Source organism: Vombatus ursinus, unplaced genomic scaffold (assembly GCF_900497805.2).
Source record: "Vombatus ursinus unplaced genomic scaffold, bare-nosed wombat genome assembly UNPS02014821.1, whole genome shotgun sequence".
Lineage (NCBI taxonomy): Eukaryota > Metazoa > Chordata > Mammalia > Diprotodontia > Vombatidae > Vombatus > Vombatus ursinus.
In genome coordinates this window covers 51,007,902-51,027,193 of record NW_020954599.1, presented here as the reverse complement: position 1 = coordinate 51,027,193, position 19,292 = coordinate 51,007,902, and the positions used below count along the sequence as shown (strand labels likewise).

The 19,292-nt window shown below is 39.6% G+C and overlaps 1 protein-coding gene across 1 annotated transcript in view; it reads right to left on the bottom strand.

Annotated features, from left to right (window-relative positions):
• SH3RF1 (SH3 domain containing ring finger 1) overlaps positions 1-19,292 on the bottom strand; it is a 208,861-nt gene that overhangs the window by 9,281 nt on the left and 180,288 nt on the right. The window contains exons 9-11 of the mRNA XM_027837607.1: positions 15,878-16,137; positions 12,431-12,768; positions 5,271-5,608 (exon numbers count right to left, since the gene is read on the bottom strand). Coding sequence (XP_027693408.1) covers positions 5,271-5,608; positions 12,431-12,768; positions 15,878-16,137 — 936 coding nt within the window. The remainder of the gene's footprint in view (positions 1-5,270; positions 5,609-12,430; positions 12,769-15,877; positions 16,138-19,292) is intronic.

The window sequence follows — 19,292 nt, the reverse complement described above, 5'->3', positions numbered from 1 at the left end:
CAAATCCAGCCTCAGAAACTTAACACTTACTAGCTGTGTGACCCTGGGTAAGTCACTTTACCCTGATCATGTCACCAAAAAAAGAAAAAGGGGGGGGGAGAGGGAGCACAGTATGGTATAGCATATAGAGCACTAGACATGGAGTCAGAAAGACATGGGTGTGAATCTTACTTCAGATACTTTGGTAGCTGTGACCCTGAGAAAATCAATTAGCCTCTCTGAGCCTTAGTTTTCCTCATTCATAAAATGGGGATAATGACCCCACCTACTACACAGGCTTGTTTTGAAATAATGAATGCGATGCTCTTTGAGAACCCTAAAATTCCATATACATGTCAGTTAGTTATGATGATTATATGTATTGTCTTTTATACAACAAAAATTCATTGTACAATAAATTCAGTTTTCTGTAATTCTATCAATTAGAACTATTCATTAGCATTCCATACTTTGCTAAAATAATGCTAATTGATATGCATATTGGTGATACTGAGGCCTTGAAATATCACAGAATCATATCCCAGGTTTCAAGGTCATAAATCTAGAGCTGGAAAGGACTTTGGAAATCATCTAATACAACCTCCTCCAGTTTGCAAGGCCCAGCTTTGAACCCACATTCTCTGACTTGGAATCTAGCATTCTTTCCACTGCTGCTTTGTAAATGCCTCCTAAATCATCATGCCAATCTTGAATTTTGTCTTCCCTTGATTTTAGTAGTAAGAACATTTTATAACACATATTCTATTTCTCTGAAACAGTTAAAGGCAGCCAGAGGCACTGGGTCTGGAGTCAGGAAGACCTGAGTTCAAATCCATTCTCAGACACTTCCTAGCTGTATGATCCTGGGCTAGTCACTTAATCTCTGATTGCCTGACAAAATGGATCCACTAGAGAATGAAATGGCAATCCACTTCAGTATCTTTGCCAATGGTCAAAAAGGGTTGGACATGACTGAAAGAACTGTACAATAATAAAATTTCTCTGAAAAATTTAAATCTTATATTGTTATACATAATAACTTTTTGTTTGCCAGAATGGCCCATCTGCAACCAGTTTATAGTGTTCCTTTTCCCCCCACATATTCCCTACTACCCCAGGGGTCTGGTCCAGTAAGGTAGAACTGAACACTCGACTAAAGCTCATTATCATCATTGTATGAATCAAGTTTGAAAAGTTACTTATTAAAGCAATATTATTTAAAGATACTCCACTGAATGGACACATTTTTTAAATGAGAAGTTGGGCAGGAATTTTCCCTAATGTCCCCTCTGCAACCGCAGGAAAGGAAATAGTCATATAAAAATTTTGCCCATGGATTAAATTGTGCCTATGACCATCTGTCCAATAATTAAATTATTTATGTGTCTCATCTGATAAGACTCCCAATCTCCCCCCAAACCCACTGCCTATCTGAGTAACAGATTTCTACATCTCAGCACAGTCCCTGCAACAGCAGGGACTTGATATTAGACATGAATCGGTGAGAGAGGAAATAGGATGAAATGTAGGCAGTGCAGAGATCCAGGACATCTGGCAACAAAAAAAGGAAACAGAGAAAAGGAAGGGGGCAGGAATTTGTGCTTGAGCTACTCAGAATCCAAGGCGATTTTTGGGCATGGAAACATACCACCTAAAACAACCACAAAAATACAGAGAAAAAAAGCAATGCCCTCAGGTTGTGAAAGACACAGCATGGACCAATGCCCAGGAATGAAACAAAGACAAACTCCCTGCGGCCAAATGGGAATGTCGACAAGAAGTAGCTGATTCAGGAATGAGAGGATTGTCCTTGGAAGACAGAAGGGATGAAAGGAGCATCAAAGTAAAAAGTCAGGGTAGACTTGCATTGAGTTTCATTAAAAGCATAAGAGATGAGGGAAATAGGCAAAGTTTCTGCCTGCTGGGAAAGAACACTTTGGAAGATAATGTTTCTTTTTGGCCATTGTTTTTACAAGGGTTAGACTCACAGCAATCCCTCTATCACATTGCTCACTCTGAATACCATCAAACATATATTAGTAAATCACTACCCCTACTTAACAAGTCACACAGGCTGCTGGCACTTTTCCTTCAAGCTCTTTTCTGCAGATTTATGCTTCGGAACAGGGGGCCCATAAAACAGCTATGGTCAGTTGTCGGCTTCAGCCCAAATACACATACATGTTCCTGTGTCCTCTGATCCATTAAGGGGATGGGCAAATCACTATTAAGTTGGGTGCCTTTGAACAAAGAACCATACTCTTTATAGTACAAACACAAACACACAGTAAAATTATGTTTATTTTGACTATATTTTGCATATATATGAGGCAGCCAGATAGGGCAATGGACGGAACACTGGGTCTGCAGTTAGGAAGATCTGAATTCAAATACAGCCTCGGGCATTTACTAGTTGTGTGACTTTGGGCAAGGGTTGTATTATTTAACTCTGTGCCTCAATTTCTTTATCTGTAAATGCTAGTTATCAGCTATAATTATACTTTATCATACATATATAGTTATACTGTGACATTTAAAAAGTTCAAGAGACAGTTTCTAGGTAATTAAACATTTTTATTAATAATGCTAGTATGTTATTAATAAAAGAGGTCAATGGCACTCTTGATTACCAAAGACCTCTAATGGCAGAGGGCTCACAGTTTAGGGTGGCAATCAACTCTGACTGGTTAAAAATTAATGAGAAAGAATGAGTATTACGATAAGAGGTGGGCTACAATACAATGAGGGTTTTGGGGTATGTGACACTGAGCACCCAAATACTGGTCAAAGAGACTTATCAATTTCCATATTACCTGTCTGACAAAAGGGAGGATCCACATTTTCCCAGACCTGTCTGAGTAAACACAATGAGCAGGAATCCACCCATTTGTCTAAACTTAGAATTTCTTTTACTGTCTTTGATTAGGTCTTAGACAGGGTAAGTCTTTGCCCAAGATTTCCCAGACTGGTTGATTTCTAGATGAGGAAGTAGAAAAGGGGAAAAACCCAATAATTAGCTATTAGTACAAGACAGAAATAATTACTTTTTTCAATACTCATCATAAAACAGTATATGTTATACTTACTATACTCATACATGTATATATATGTATGTATATTGTTGTTTCCCTTAATAGAGCAGAGAATCCTTGAGGGGAGTGACTGGGGTTTTTTTGTCTTAGCACAGCACTTGACACAGAGTAGGCATTTGATGATGTTTGTTGACTGACTGATATCCTCAACTGTAAAATGAAGAAGTGGCACCAGAAGGCCTCTGAGGTCCTTTTCAGCTCTACACCTATGATCCTACAACATCTGGTACCTCACAGGGTTGTCACAAAGATCAAATGAGACAATACATGTGAAATACTCTGTAAACCTCAACACACAACACATTGGCAACTAGGCATCCTGGTAGACAGCGTGCTGGGGCTGGAGTCAGAAAAACCTGAGTTCAAATTCTGCCTCAGACACTTACTAGCCATGTGACCTGTACAAGTGCCTTAACCACTTTTTGCCTCAGTTTCTTCAGCTGCAAAATGGAGATAACAATAGCACCTATTTCCCAGGGTTGTTATGAGGATAAAACGACATAACATTTGTAAAGTAGGGTAGATAGGTGGCACAGATAGAGTGCTGGCCTAGAGTCAGAAAGACCCAAGTTAAAATCTGGCCTTAGACACTTACTAGTTTGTGGTCCTAGGCAAGTCACTTAACCCCATTTGCCTCAGTTTCCTCATCTGTAAAATAGGCTGGAGAAGGAAATGAAAACCACTCCAGTATTTTTGCCAAGAAACCCCAAATGGGGTCACAAAGAGTCAGTCATGACCGAAAAATGATTGGACAACAATAAAACTGCACTTCGAAACCTTAAAGTGCTATAAATGTCATTATTATTACCTATACTACAAATATTAGTTATTTTTATAAACATACCTCTCAAAATTCCACAGGCCTGAAAATAATTTTGAATCAACACAAGAGGAATACTGAACTCCCACAGGTGAATTCTGTACATATAAGGAATGCATACCTTATGAAAAAAGCAGGTACTGATGAAAAGAAAATTTCAAAAAGCAACTCAACAGATGACAGTTCAACATATGGTAAATGTATTTATGTTCCAGTAAATGCTGTGCCTATTTTCAGGGTATCAGAGAATGCTGGCTTTTCCCCCACTAGGCAACAACAATATTTCATTTTGGAATTTATATGTCCCTAGTTGAGGATATTTGTCTTCCTAAAAATAATTCATCTCCCAAAGTACTCTGGTGCAACTAGTGGCTATGTCAAAAGACAACTGTTCATTCTTGTAGCTACTAATCAAGCTCAGAGTGGTTCCAACAGCCCTTATTTTCTTCTGAGTATAACTGAACCGAATCACTGGGTCAGGAGGAGGAGATAAAATTCTCTGGGAAACCATGGCAAGTTAACCACATGCTTCTGGCAGAGGAATAATCGAAACGGAATGTTCTAGGTTGGCGAAAGTCTTCAGCTGCTTCCTAATGAGTAGGTACTGATACAAACCACTGCTACTCCTCACACCCCAGCCAAAAGCTATGGGTAACAATCCTAACAATCTCAAATTGATATGGCACCTGAGGCTTACAAAGCACTTCTCTGAATTTGTTTTGCTTGACTTTGCAGATTTGTTTTAAAAAGTTGTTTTTTATTTTTTTTTTCCCCAGTGAGGGGAAAGGTGGGAGGGAAAGAAAGTAAAGTTTGCTAATTGGAAAAAAAAAATGGACAAAACAAAATAAAAAAACAAAACCACTTCCTTTATCAGCTGCTAAAAGCAACTAAGTGGTACAGTGAATAGAATATGAGGTCCGCAGTTGAGACGATCTGAGGTCAAATCCAGCCTCAGATACTTACCAGCTGTGTTACCCAGGGCAAATCACTTAACATGTAGGCCTCAGTTTCCTCAACTGCAAAATGGTGGCAACAGTAGCAACCTACCTCCCAGGGTTATTGTAAGGGTCAAATCAGAAAATATTTGTAAAGTGCTTAGCACAGTGCTGGTACATAGCAGGGCACAGAACCTGCGGCCTCAAGGCCACATGTGGCCTTCTAGGTCCTTGGGTGCGGCCTTTTGACTGAATCCAAGTTTTATAGAACAAATCCCCTTAATAAAAGGATTTGTTCTGTAAAACTTGTTCTGTAAAAAAAGGCTACACTTGAGGACCTAGAGGGCCACCTGTGGCCTTGAGGCCACAGGTTCCCCACCCCTGTAGGTAGACACTTAATAAATGCTTACTCTCTTTCTTCTGGAGTTAACCCCTACAACTCACCTTTCACAGACAACAGGCCTTGACTCATTCAGGACAGGACCCAAGGAAGAGCAGGGCTGCCTTGGGGGTGGAGCGATGGGAACGCTGGCATCCAGTGAGCTCGTCTTTCTGTGAAGTGCCTCTAGGACTGCTGACGTTGGGCTGTCCCCATCCACGGGACAGGACCCAGCCCTGCCATGACTGCCTCCTGGGGGGAGCTCAGGTCCCATGGCCCCCTGCAGGGCCAGCTCTGCTGGACCCTGTTCCACTTCCAGAGTTGGGGAGGCTGGAGGAGAAGCTCGAGGTTTCCGTTTGGTGGAGGCACCAGAAAGCAACCTTAGCAGACTTCTCCTTTCCTTCTGTAACAGACATGTTAGTTTTAGTCTGGCATTATGTTTGCTATTATAATCAAAGCATAATAGGATTATAGATTGAGGGCAGCTAGGCGGCACAGTGGATAGAGTGCTAGGCCTCCTGAGTTCAAATCCAGTCCCAGACACTTACTAGCTGTATGACCCTGGGCAAGTCACTTCATCTTCTTTGACTCAGTTTCCTCATCTGTAAAATGAGCTGGAGAAGGAAATAGCAAACCACTGCAGTATCTTTTGTCAAGAAAACCCCAAATGGAGTTACACAGGGTTGGACGTGACCAAAAGGACTTAACAACAACAAAAAAAATTACAAATTGAGAGCTGGAAAAGACCTCAGAGCTTATGTGGTCCACTCTCCTCCCTTTCCAGATGAGGAAAATTAGGCCGAAGTTTAAGTGACTTGCCAAAGGTCACGTGGGCGATGTCAAAGGTAGGATTTGAATCTAGGTCCTCTGACTCCAATTCCAGCATTTTCCAACATACCATATTGACTTACAGGATTTGCTACTGTCTCTAGTTCTCATTCCCTGTATATTATATATATCTATATCTATATATCTTGTCATTTATTTGTCTCTGATCTCTCCCTTTCCCTCTCTCTCCACATTTAATTTAGTTTTAAACATGTCAATTATCAAGGGACTGATGGTCTTTTTGTGGGATTTTCCATGTCCTTTCCTTCTCCTTTCTCCTGATTTTGGCCAGTTGGTTACTCATTAGATTCTTATTCCTAGGAAATATTCCTTAATTTAGGGATTATTCACTAAATCAATTGTAAAATTCCACATTGGCGTGCATGTATTTGATCCTATTTGTACTGTTTACTTCTCATTTGGCCTTTTGGGGATCTATAAATGTGATACTGAAAATTTCTGTCTTTTTGAATTTAATTATAACTTCTCTGGCACACAGAGAAGTGCTTAATAAATGTTTGGTAACTGATCTTCTGATTGATTACAACCTAGAATACCATCAGTTTTTAAGAATGTTAATGTTCCACAGATATTTAAAACATGTATATTCTAGAAATTTTTCCATTAAGTTCTCTCCATTTCTCTATCAAATCTAATTTCTTTAACATTCTGTCCAATGTTCATTAGATTCTTCCAAAGGATGGGGCAGCTAGGTGGTACAGTGAATAAAGCTCTGGCCTTGGAGTCAGGAGGACTTGAGTTCAAATTTGGTCTCAGACACATGACACTTACCAGCTGTGTGACTCTGAGCAAGTCACTTAACCCCGATTGCCTCACCAAAAAAAAAAAGAGAGAGAGAGAGAGAGATTCTTCCAAAGGGAACAGGAGAGCAAAAATACAAACCAGTTATTGCAGTAGCACTCATTACAGGCTTGTTGAGGATGGAGGTATTTTTAGATTATCAGTGGGTTTCTTTTGTCCATGCTCAATGTAACACTTGGCTCTGTCATTCATAGACACTGACACTGATCAGTGAAGTGTCAAACCAGGACAGGCAATTTGTTGCTTTTATAAGGTCACTGCCTGGATTATATTATTTATTAATTATTTTAAAAAATATAAACAATGACAAAATTAAATATGGAAGCAAAGTATTACAAACAATATCATGCATAACCTATAAACTGCCTGGATTAAAATGAATAAATTAAAATAAAAACAATAAAACAATTTTCATTCTGCAAGTGTCTTTCTAATTAGGGAAGTGAACCATAAACCAGATGATTAAATTTCCTTTCCCATTTTTTTTTTTATTAGAGGCATTGCAGGGTAGTAGAATGTCCCTCTGAAAGATACGGGCTGTGTGACTCAGAGTCAGAGAAACTCAGTTTCTTTTACTTAATAGTCATCCAGGTCATGCCCAAGTCTCTGTCCTGGACCCTCTTCTTTTCTTCCTCCATACTTTCTCATTTATTTAACTCATTAGTTCTCAAGGGTTCAATGATTTTCTCTATGAAAATGGTTCCCCAGATCTCTTATATAGCCTTAACCTCTCTCCTTAGCTGTAGTCTTTCATCACCAACTGCTTTTTGGACATTATGAGTGCTTATACTCATATGATATAATATACTCATAAGTGCTCATAAGCACTTATATGACATTGTAAGTGCTTATAAATATAGTGCACCTCAAATTCAGTATGGCCAAAACAGAACTCAATACCTCCCCCTCACTCCCAATCCTTCCCTCTTCCCAACTTTCCTATTACTGTTAAGGGACCATCATCTTCCCAATCATTCATGGTTGCAACTCAGGTGTCATGCTCAATTCCTCACAGGTACTTAGCTCACATTACTCCATCTGTTGTCAAATCCTGTCATTTTATTTTAGCCTTCACAACATTTTTCCTATCTACACCCCCTTCTCTCCATTCTCACCACCCTTATATAAACCCTCATTACTTCATGCCCAGGCTATTGCAACAGGCTTTTCTAGATTGTCTTCCTGACTCGAGTCTCTCTCTTCTCCAATATATCATTCGGTCAGCTACCCAAGTAGTTTTCCTCTACTCAATAAACCCCTATGGCTCCCTATTACCTCCAGGATCAAATATGTTAGATGTGATTATGCACTTACATAATAATGATGATGTTATTAAAAGAACAGCTAGCATTTATACAGTGTTTTAAAGACTGCAAAGAGCTTTACAAGTATGATCTTGTTTTATCTTCAATATGAACACTGGGTCCTAGGTACTCCTATTTTTCTCCTTTTTACCATGGAGGAAAAGGAAGCACAGAGATTTGCACAGGATCATACAGTTAGTAATTGTCTGAGACCACATTTGAACTCAGGTCTTATATCTACTTTGTATTTTATTTACATGTCTATAAGGCTTATTTACTTATCTAGCCTACAAGTTCCTTGAGGACTGGGGCCATATGTCAGTCATCTTTGTGTTCTTCTGGGGACTAGCACAATGTCCAAGGCACTCAGTAGGTGCTTTCTGAATAAAAGGTCATTGGACTGAAATGTTGATCAGCCCAGGTGGGGGTGACTTCACCATCCCTGGAGCTCTTGGTCTGCACTCTTCAAGCCAAAACATATTCTGTGTTGAGATGTAGCTATTTGTGTACTTGTCTTAACTTTCCTTAGACTGTAAGGTCAAGGATAGTAGGGGTGAAGCCTTCCTATCTGTCATTCCCACAGCCCCGACCCAGTGCCTTGAACAAAGCAGCTGCTCCATGTGCTTATGCTAAATGAATGAATGAATGGACAAATGCTGATTAACTAGCCTAAATGTTCATAGAAAGGGTACTACCCCCAGCCTAGGAGAAAAGAGATCTGTAGAGCTTTTATATAAAGTTAAGAGGCAATGCTGGTGAAATCAGTTCATGGGAACCCCACCTACTCTGCCAAAGCCCCTCTTGTGGCATTATTCTTCAGGTCTGCAGGGCTTAAAACAGGTGCTAGGGAAGACACATGTGTAATAGCTGCCTATACTTCAAAGCCCACTCACCTCTGCAGCTTCCCATCACTACTTAAACGGGAGGAAAGTCAGCTCTAATCTCCAACCTCTCCCAATCTCCCTAGCACAACATGTCTCATCAGGACACTGATACCTCTGTTAAACCCATCTCTCACAAGTTTGGTTCTGGGCCCTTGGAAGACATCAGCTAGCTAGAGGAGATTCAAAACCCAGTGACTATGGAGAGGGATGACTCAGTGCATCTTCAATGATTAAACAAATTATGCCTGGCTTCCTTTAATGACTCCTAAGGGGACCTGTTATCACGAACCAATATTGAAGGGCCATAGGATATACAGAATAGGATGAAGCATGTCATAGAAAAAATGTGGTGCTTGTTCTCAAGGGCCCAGGCTTTTAACTCGGCATTATTATCAGAGCAATGGGCTGCTCTGGAGAGATGGTCTTAGAAACTGAGCTATTTATAATCCATTAAATGACTAAAGGGCACTTTTAGTTTTGGGGTGTATGTGTGTGTTTCCTCCCTAAATCCAACACTAGAAAATGTAAATGGGAGCTGAATTTTAAAAGATTGATCTCTGTTTCAAGAAAATTCTAAACTCTTAGATCATTATCCTTGAAAAAGAGGACAAATCTTTTTAATGAGCCTTCCTAATTCTAGTTCCTCTGTGGATTTCTCAGGAAATTATTTCTAGATGAAATAATGTTTTTTCAGGCATTTTTTTTCTTCAGGGGATTTAATGGTGTGACTGGCATCTGAGTTGAAAATAACTATTAAGGACAGAAACTAGCATTGGGCAGGAAGCACCTTTCATGCATTAAAGAGGAATACTGAATTCCAATACAGCAAACTTTCAATTAGCTAGGTAGAAAGGGCAGCATGAAAACTGAAGTCACTCCCTCCAAACCTCTCATTTTACCAAGTCCTTGTTCTTCCTTCCCCAACCCAAACTATTAACATCAGTGTTAATAACAATGGCATTTTACAGGGCTGTTGATTTTTCTCTCTTACTTCCTTTCTTGCTTTCAAGCTAGGCTGAAAAACTAGAAGACAGATAGAAATCCACAATCATAGACTGCTGTTTCTACACTGAATAACTGATCACCAAACAATCAAGAATTCTCAAATATGAGTGAAAAATGTAGTCAACTCAGTTCAATGAACATCTTACCCCCCATAAAGTGAGACTGAACTAGATCAAGGGAGGGGTCTTTTCTTGGGGTCCATGAATTTTAAAAAAATATTTTGATAACTATATTTCAATATAATTTGATTCATTTATAATTCTCAGTATTTCATTTTATGCATGTAAAAACATTATTCTGGCTTCACCACACTGCCCCAGAAGTCTATGACACAGAAAAAGTTAAGAATCACTCCCCCGAGAATACTACTGGGCTGTAAGAAATGATAAGCAGATTGATTTTAGAAAAACATGGAAAGACCTGAATGAAATAATGAAGAGTAAAATGAACAGAACAAAGAGAACATTGTATACAGTTAACAGGAATATTGTTTGAAGAATAACTATGAAAGACTATGTTATTCTGAGTATTATTAATACTCAAATTAACTACAAAAGAACTATGAAGATGCTATCTACCTCCAAAGAAAGAACTGATAAAAAGAATTATAAGCATAGTATGGTTTTACATACACACATACATATATACCTACACATGCACACACATATACACACGTCAAAATGGTGGTCTTCTCTAGTGCAGGGTGGGGAGGGAGGGAGACAGACAGTTCAGAACTTAAAATGTAACAAAAAAAAAATTAAATTACCAAAAAAAAAAAAAAAAAAAAGAACCACTCCCCCATTGCTTCTCCCTTGGTCTTGATGATCTTTTAAGATAGATTTTTCAAAACCTATTTTAAGCCCTACAGACTCCAGGAACAGCATCCAAAGAGAACTGGAGGCTTTGTCAGAAGATGGGAGAAATGGCCCGGTTTTGCCAGCACTGCCTATTAACACAAAAAATTTGTCGCTTTTCTCAAGGATGATGATCTAGGGATTTAAAATTTGCTAAATTAGAACAGAGATCCGTCTTTTTAAATTCAATTCCCATTTACATTTTTTAATATTGGATTTAGGGGAAAAAAACAAACAAAAAAACTATCTTTAGGTCCATCCAGGCCCTAACATTCCATTCTGTTTATCAAGTATGTGCACTACATAATGCTCTAGAAGGCATCTTCTCTAGAAACTCTGCTGATCTAACAAATTGGAAGAGTCATCCTCTTCATATATAAAATTCAGATCCTTAAGACATGCCCTGTCTGAAGGACAGCTGCTAGGACGGGCATGGGAGGGGCAGTGATAACTTGGCAGCCTGGGTGGGCTTTCCTTAGGAGAATTAAAGCAGTGACATATGCCATGGGAACAAGAGGCCAGCTTTAGATGACAAGGGACAAAGGACTAGGAGAACTGAAAAGCATCTGGGTGAATATATCTCATGGAGAGATTACATGCCAGAAGAAGCTGACATCATGGAAGACCCAGGGAGTTGTCGAAGGCCGGGCTTCCTTTGGCTTTCTGAAATATTCTCCATTGCAAAGGTAAGTCACTAGAAAGTCACCACTAGGTTTCATCAGTCAGCAACAACAGACCTTGAAATGCTTTTTCCAAACCTCCGAATTTAAGCTACAACAATAAATCTTCTTTAAAAAGTATTCACACGGTATGAAATATCAGTCTTGGGACTTTGCTTCATGCAGTTAATTATAAACACCAAACCAATACTGATCTACTTTATTCATAAACTCTCATCTTAACCTGGCAATTAAATATTAACTTTTTAGTAGGCTGCAAGGTTTATTCCCTCATAAACTACTGTTTACAGGTATAACTAACAATTTAAACAGATCCATGTACATTAGCACAGAACCAGATGGCTGAGAGTTCAATTGTGCCCTGGGGCTAATATGATGTGAGCTATACTACTGGGGTAAACTTACGAAATGCTCATTAAGAGTCACTGGAATGATCCAATTTTGCTGTAGTCACTTCCTCTGAATTTATCCACCCCCTCTCCATGTTCTGCCCCCACACAACACACACACACACACACACACACACACACACACGGATTATCTCATTCATACTATCATGTATGTTTAAGAGTAGAATATAAGCTCCTTGAGGGCAGGGACTGTTTTAAATAAACATAAGGAAAATGTGTCACATAACAAGTATGTGGCAGGTTCAGAATTTAACCTTATGACCTCTAACTATACATCTGAAGTGTTTTCCAGTAAGATGAGCAGTGAGAAACAAACCAAAAAAACCCCAAACTCCCCCCCCCCCCCAAAAAAAAGGGAGGAAGAGAAATAAGTGATTCACATAATCATTCCTTGACCATGGGACACTACAAGAGAGAGAAAGAGGATGCTGGTCCCACCTTGCTATCCTTGTCTGATTTGGCGGAAAGACTACTTGCACCAGCAGATAATGCATTCTCAGGAGAAGGGAGGGCTGTCCCTGCCTGACCACTCAGTTCTGTCTCCAGAGACGTGGCAGGAATGTCAGGGGAGTTCAAGGAAGTAGTTGCTGCACAGGCCAGTGGCACAGTTGTCCGGTTGAGACTGACAGTAGCAGCGACATAGGCAGCAGAGTTTGGAATCGGAGGCTGAGGTTGCTGATGGGGTAGTATGACAGTTGCAGGGCCAAGGCAGGCTGAATTCTGCACCTGGATGGGCGTTACTGCAGCTGTGGGGCGTTCCTGGTTGTGAACAGCAACTAGTAGAGAGGGGAGGAAACACAAATCAAAACTTTAATTTTCTAATAAACATTACTTGTCAGGATGAGTCACTCCATTGTAACAGAACATGATAAAAGCTTGCTATTTTGTCTACCACGATAAGGCTCTATGGTGGGGGCTTCAAAGTGTCTTGTCTCAGTCAAATACTAGGAAGAGTATTTCCAATTAGAGGTCAAGTCCTTTAAAGGTCAGATTTTTTTTTTTAATTTATCCAGGGGCCCTCTGTCCAGCTAACATCCAGTGCTCTGGAAGGTGGGTAAGATTTTCATGATATCAGTGCCGTTGGAGACAACTTTTTATGGCATCTTACTAACCAAGAGAGACAGCATTGTATTCCAAGCACTGGGCCAGAAAATCAGAAAGACCTGGGTTCAAATCTACTTCAGACACTTACTAACTGTGTGACTCTGTGTTAAGTCCCTTAACCTCTGCTTCACTTCAGTTTCCTCATCGTTAAAATGAGAATAATGTAAATAAATAAACAAATAAACAAACAAATAAATAAATAGATGAATAAAATGAGAATAATCTCACAGTTGTAAAGATCAAATGAGAGTGCTTAGCACAGTGCTGGGCGCATAGTAGGCTCTTAATAAAAGCTTACTCTTTTCCCCTTTGAGGGAACTGGGGGATTGGGACAGCAAGTGGCTAATTGTGGGAACTGAGTGAACCACACTGACTCCATCCTGTGCCTCAATTCTGGAGCTAGCTCAGTTCCCTTTCTATTCAATTATGGGTCTAGTCCAAGTTCTGTATTGTGAGAAAACTTTATTCAATTGTGGGATTTGGGAGAAAACGTGACTGCATTGCTTGAACCTAGCCCTGCGTGGCTCGGAGGCTACACCGGCTCTACCTATTGCTTAGAGACCCTTTATTAAGGAACCAGATTATGCTGACCAGAAACCAAGACAGATCCAAAGATTGATGTAAGGAATTTTCTTGCATTTGTATATCTCAAGTAACCCATATGTCTTATCTAAAAACTGGCCCTGTACTGATCAATCATTTATTATTTCCTATGTTCCTTAGATTGTTCAAAGACATTTTGGGGGGAATGGGACACCTCTTTTTCTGAATTTGGGGAATTTCACCTATTTGCTTTCCCCTTCTCAATTTGGAAAGTTCCTAATCTTGCACCCAATTAGAAATCAGATTACCAAATGTTGTAGTTTCCTTTTAATTAATTGGCCTTATTTGATTGTTTTTTTGTCTTTTGTTTTTTGCTTTTTGGTGAGGCAATTGGAGTTGAGTGACTTGCCCAGGGTCACGCAGCTAGCAGATTTGAACTTAGGTCCTCCTGATTCCAAGGCTGGAGCTCTATCCACTGCGCCACCTAGCTGCCCCGATTGTTTATAATGTAAAAAAGTTTGTCTCCCTCTATATTTGAGTTACAGGTCTGAACTGAGGAGGTCTGCTTCCACTTTGTTAGGCAATTGCCATGCATTGCTTAATAAATCAACATGCTTGCAAGTTTGAGCCTTTGTCTCCTCAGTCATTTCATCTTTCTCCTGCTACACCTTCTTCCTCCATCTCTGAGCTTCAGGTCACCCTCTTAAAGCCTACATCTGAAAGGTACTAACTATGGCATCTTGGGTCAGTCCTTCCCCTTTTTAAGTCCCATCAACTCTTTCAAAACACATTTCTGATACATATTAACTACCAGGCAAGTCCAACACTCTTTGAAAAGTCTCTGAAACTCTAAGGTATAATCAGTTTGCATTCATGCAGGTGGCAGGAGTTTCCAGACCAATGAAACCATAGATTCCTGATCTATTGCCCAACCAAATGCATGGTTTTCTGGTTTCCGCCCTTTCTCTTTTCAATTTTTTTTTAAACCTTTCATTATTTACTCTAACACTTAGACTATTCAATGGCACTCAAAAGTTTTGTTTTTCCCCATTGATGGGCCCTAGGACTCTTGGGGAGTGGTAAGGAGTTCTCTCGATTCAGGGTAGATGAAAAGGTGGGGAGACCTATTTCTTTTATAATTCATATATCAGAATCATGAGAGACAATCTGGCAACATGGATTGAGAGCTAGCCTCGGAGTCAGTAAGACCTGGGTTCAAGTCCCACTTCTGATACATACTATCTGGGTGACCCTGGGTAAATCACTTAATCTCTCTCTGTTATGGGAGAGAGATATTCCTCATTTGGGAATTTCTCAGACCAAGGAAGCCACAGGTTCTATCCCTGTCCCCTATGTTAGAATCACAGGATCACTACACTTTAAGCTAGATAGGACTTTCAATCAATCAATCAAGCAATCGATCAATAAGGATTAATTAAATGTCAACTATGTGCCAGCATCATACTAAGTTCTGGGGAATAAAAGGCTTACGAAGCACCAAAAGTCCCAGCCCTCAAGAAGCCTACATTCTAATGGGAGAGACAACTTGTAAATAAATGCATATAAGATATATACAGAGTAGATGGAAAGTAACCTTAAGAGGTTTTATCTTTTATGAAATATATTATTTAAAATTTGCAAATGAGATATTTGTAAAGTACTTAGCAGCATAGTGACTGGCACATAGTAGGTACTAAAATGCTTGCACCCTTCTTCTAAACCCCTTTCCCCTTACCCTTAGAGGGGAAGGCTCAAGTGTTTAAAAAAATCATCTAGTCTAACACCCTCAATTTATAGATGATGAAACTGAGGCCCAGAGAGATGAAGTGACCTGCCCTTGATTGCACTGCTAGAACACAAATCAAGCTTGTGTATAGGTTCATGAAAAAATACACACTAGAGAGTTAGCAATTGATTAGAAGCTCAGTCCTGATGCAGCAGGGGGTGGTGAGTATGATGGGATATGAGACAAAATGATGTCTGAGCTCCAGGTCACAGCAGTCTGATATCTCTAGGGTCTCCGATCTGTCTGTCGGTCTGATACACCTGGCATAAGCCCAGGTGAGGTGAGGTAGAAGTCCATTTGATTGGCTTGTCTGTCTCTACCTCTTAATGTTATTCATGACTTTAAAGTCACACGGGCATTTCTAAAGGTCAGAGTTGGGGGTGGGAGGGTGTTCTGATGACTGTCAGACAGACAGGCCTTTGTGATGAAGCCCCTCACAGTTCTCTCTTTACCTGTACGGACAGCATTTCTAGCTTGATTGACAGTCATCTGTCTGATGATGGGCATCAGCACCTTGGCCTGCGGACTTGTCTGGATATGGGCTGCTGACACCTCTATGGTGGGCACCACATTGGGACTCCCTGCTATGCCGTTTCCCTGAAGTTTCTGGGAAGGCCCTGTTGCAGTGGAGGGACTGACCATGGTCACCACTCGACCTGTCTGACCAGCAGTAGACACAGAGACTTTACCCTGGGAAGCACTTGTCACAGACCTGTCAAAATAGAGAAATAACGTTTTAATAGTAAGGAAAGGGAAATAAACGTCGAGGAAGGCCTGCTCACATAAATAATTGTATATAGAATTGTCTCAAGTGTAAATCTTGATTTGCTCAAGTTGGCTCAACTCAAATATCTATTAAGTATCTATTACATGCCAGGCACTATGCTGGGTGCTGGGATAGAGAGACAAAACCTGCCTTCTGGGGCAGCTAGGTGGTGCAGTGGATAGAGCACCGGCGCTGGAATCAGGAGGACCTGAGTTCAAATTCAGCCTCAGATATATAACACTTACTAGCTGTGTGACCCTGGGCAAGTTACTTAACCCCATTGCCTAGCCAAAAAACAAAAACAAAAAAACAAAAAACCTGCCTTCAAAAAGCCTGCATTCTATTGAGAAAAAACAACTTGAACAGAGTTAAGTAAATATAACCTAAATGGAGGAAATACATACAAAGTATGTTGTGTATTTATGTGGTATATATAGCAAATATAATACTATATTTATATGATACAGTAGATATATAATACTATATATAACATACAGGATATATATAATATGATATACACATATATGGATATGTTTATGTGTATGCATATGATACAGTGCGCATGCACGCGCACACACGCGCGCACACACACACATTTCAGAGGCTGAGAGGAGAGCTGGAGGAAAAGGAAAGGCTTTGCAGAGTTGGTGGCTGCTGAGCACAATCTTGAAGGGAGCTAGGGATGACAAGAAGTAGAAATCAGAAACGTGAATGTAATTAGCAAGGGGGAGAGACTAGGCAAAGACAGAGGCGAACAGTGTAATGCTATGTACCAGAAAGAGTGCTGAGAGGGTAAAGTAGTAGGGAAAGAAGTAAGAAGAAGGGAAAAACATTTATATAGCATCTACTATGTGCTAGCTACTGTGCTAAATGTTTTTTTTACAAGTACTTATTTGATCCCCACACCTGGAGAGGTAGGTACTATTATCGTCTTCATTTTACAGTTCAGGAAACTAAAGCAAACAAAGGTTAAGCAACTTGCCCAGGGTCACACAGCTAATAAGTGTCTGAGGCCATATTTGACCTCAGGTCTTCCTGATTCCAAATCCAGTGCTCCACTGTGCCACAGCTGCCTCCAAGTAAATCATCTTTGTCATCATCATCATCATATTTGACAGTGAGAAAGGCAGTCTATTTCAGTGGCTAAAAAGTTGGTGTCAGGATGACCTGGGTTTAAGACCTCTCAGTGCCCCAGGCAATCCTCTAAGACTTTAAGAATTTGTACAGAAGAGTTATTCATTGGTACAGAAAGCTTCCAAACTGGGATTCCTCCAAACTCACAGGAACAGATAAAAAATAAATTGAAAGTTAAGCTAGTCAAAGTCTTAGTACACATGATAACCTTCCAGGTAATTATTAATAATAATAATAACATGGAGAAAATAGGATGAGGAAGGAGAGAAAAAGGAAGAGAAGGAGGAGGAGGATTTAAGGAAGGCAGAGGAGAAGGAGGGAGAAGGGGAGAAGGAAGATGGAAAAGGAGAGTGAATTATCCCAAGATTATTTCTATCCAAATGCTACAGGAAAAGATAAGAAGAGCGTGATAAAGAAGAAGAGCCAATTTAGAGACTGCTTTAGAATTTTCAAAGCACCTAACATTCATTATCCCATTCAAACCTTAAAACACCTGTTATTTCCATCACTAACCCCATTTTGAAGATGAGGAAACTAAGTACCCATAGTCACACAAAGATAGTAATATTCAGGTGTGGTATTTCAACCCAGGATCTTCCTGACTCTAAGTCTGGGCCCCTCTCCAAACCATCACACCCCTCACAACCCAGCCATATTGTGTGCCAAGGCTCACCATCACTTTTACTTACTCTAATAACTTACTCTAATAATTTACTTACTCTAATAAGCTTACACGACTACTTCTATTTGATACATGAAAAATTCTTTGATTCCATCAGTGTTGTATTCCGTAGTGCACAGAGTGCTTGACTGTTTCAGGAAGACCCGAGTGCAAATCCTGCCTCAGATATGTACCAGTTGTGTTACCCTGGCAGGTCATTTAATGACTCTCAGCCTTAGTTTCCTCATGTGTAAAATAAAGATAATTAAAAGCACCTACTTCCCGGAGTTGTGGGGATCAAAGGAGATAGCATATGTAAAGACCTTTGCATGTCTTAAAGCATTAGCTACTATTAAGTTTTATATAATATTAAGTTAATTAAGTTAATGTAGAGTATGTATGAATATATTGATATATTTTTATCAATTATATGATTATTATATTAATTACTTTAATATATATTAACTTAATAAATCAACTTAGTAATATAAAATTATATAAGATACATAAAATTATGTGTCATTATTTATGATGCATATCATATTATTATTGTATAATATTAAAATATTAAGTATTAACACTGAGTATTTAATATTATTAAATATTGAGGTAATATATTATACATTAATAATATATTATGTGTTAATATAATTAACTATAATTAATATGCCATGTTATTATATTATATTAATATCTATGAAGTTACTCTAAGTGTTAGCTACTATTGTTATTATTCTTTCAATTCAGGCTGACTGCAACCCTCCAATGCCTTAGTATATGGTTACTGTTGCCAAAAATATAGTCACCCTGGTGAACTTTTAAGTCATGAGGTTCTGTCAGCTTAAAAATCTGATCTGTAGATGAGAAGACATACAGGGCGTCTACATTTCCAGTGTTATTACTCTATATTCCCCTCCGTGTACTCTATGACTATACAGACCTACATCTACTTTAGTTCGTAGAACAAAACATCCCCCAAACAAAACATCTCCCCACTCCAGGTTTTTGTACTGGGGGTCCTTTCATGCTTAGAATGCTCTCCCCATTCACCTCTGCCTTTAATCTTCTCTGGCTTCCCTCAAGACTCAGCTCAAATCGTACCTGCTAGAAGAGGTGTTTCTGGTTTTCACCTCCTCCTTCTCCCCTCCTCCCCATACTGCTAATTTCTGTCTCTCTGATATGACCTCCCATTTATACTGTACATATTTTGGAGGAACGTAGGTGTAACTGTTGTCTCCACCCTTAGAAAGTGAGCTCCTTGAGGGCAGGGACCATATTTTTATCTTTGTATCTACTCCCCACTCCT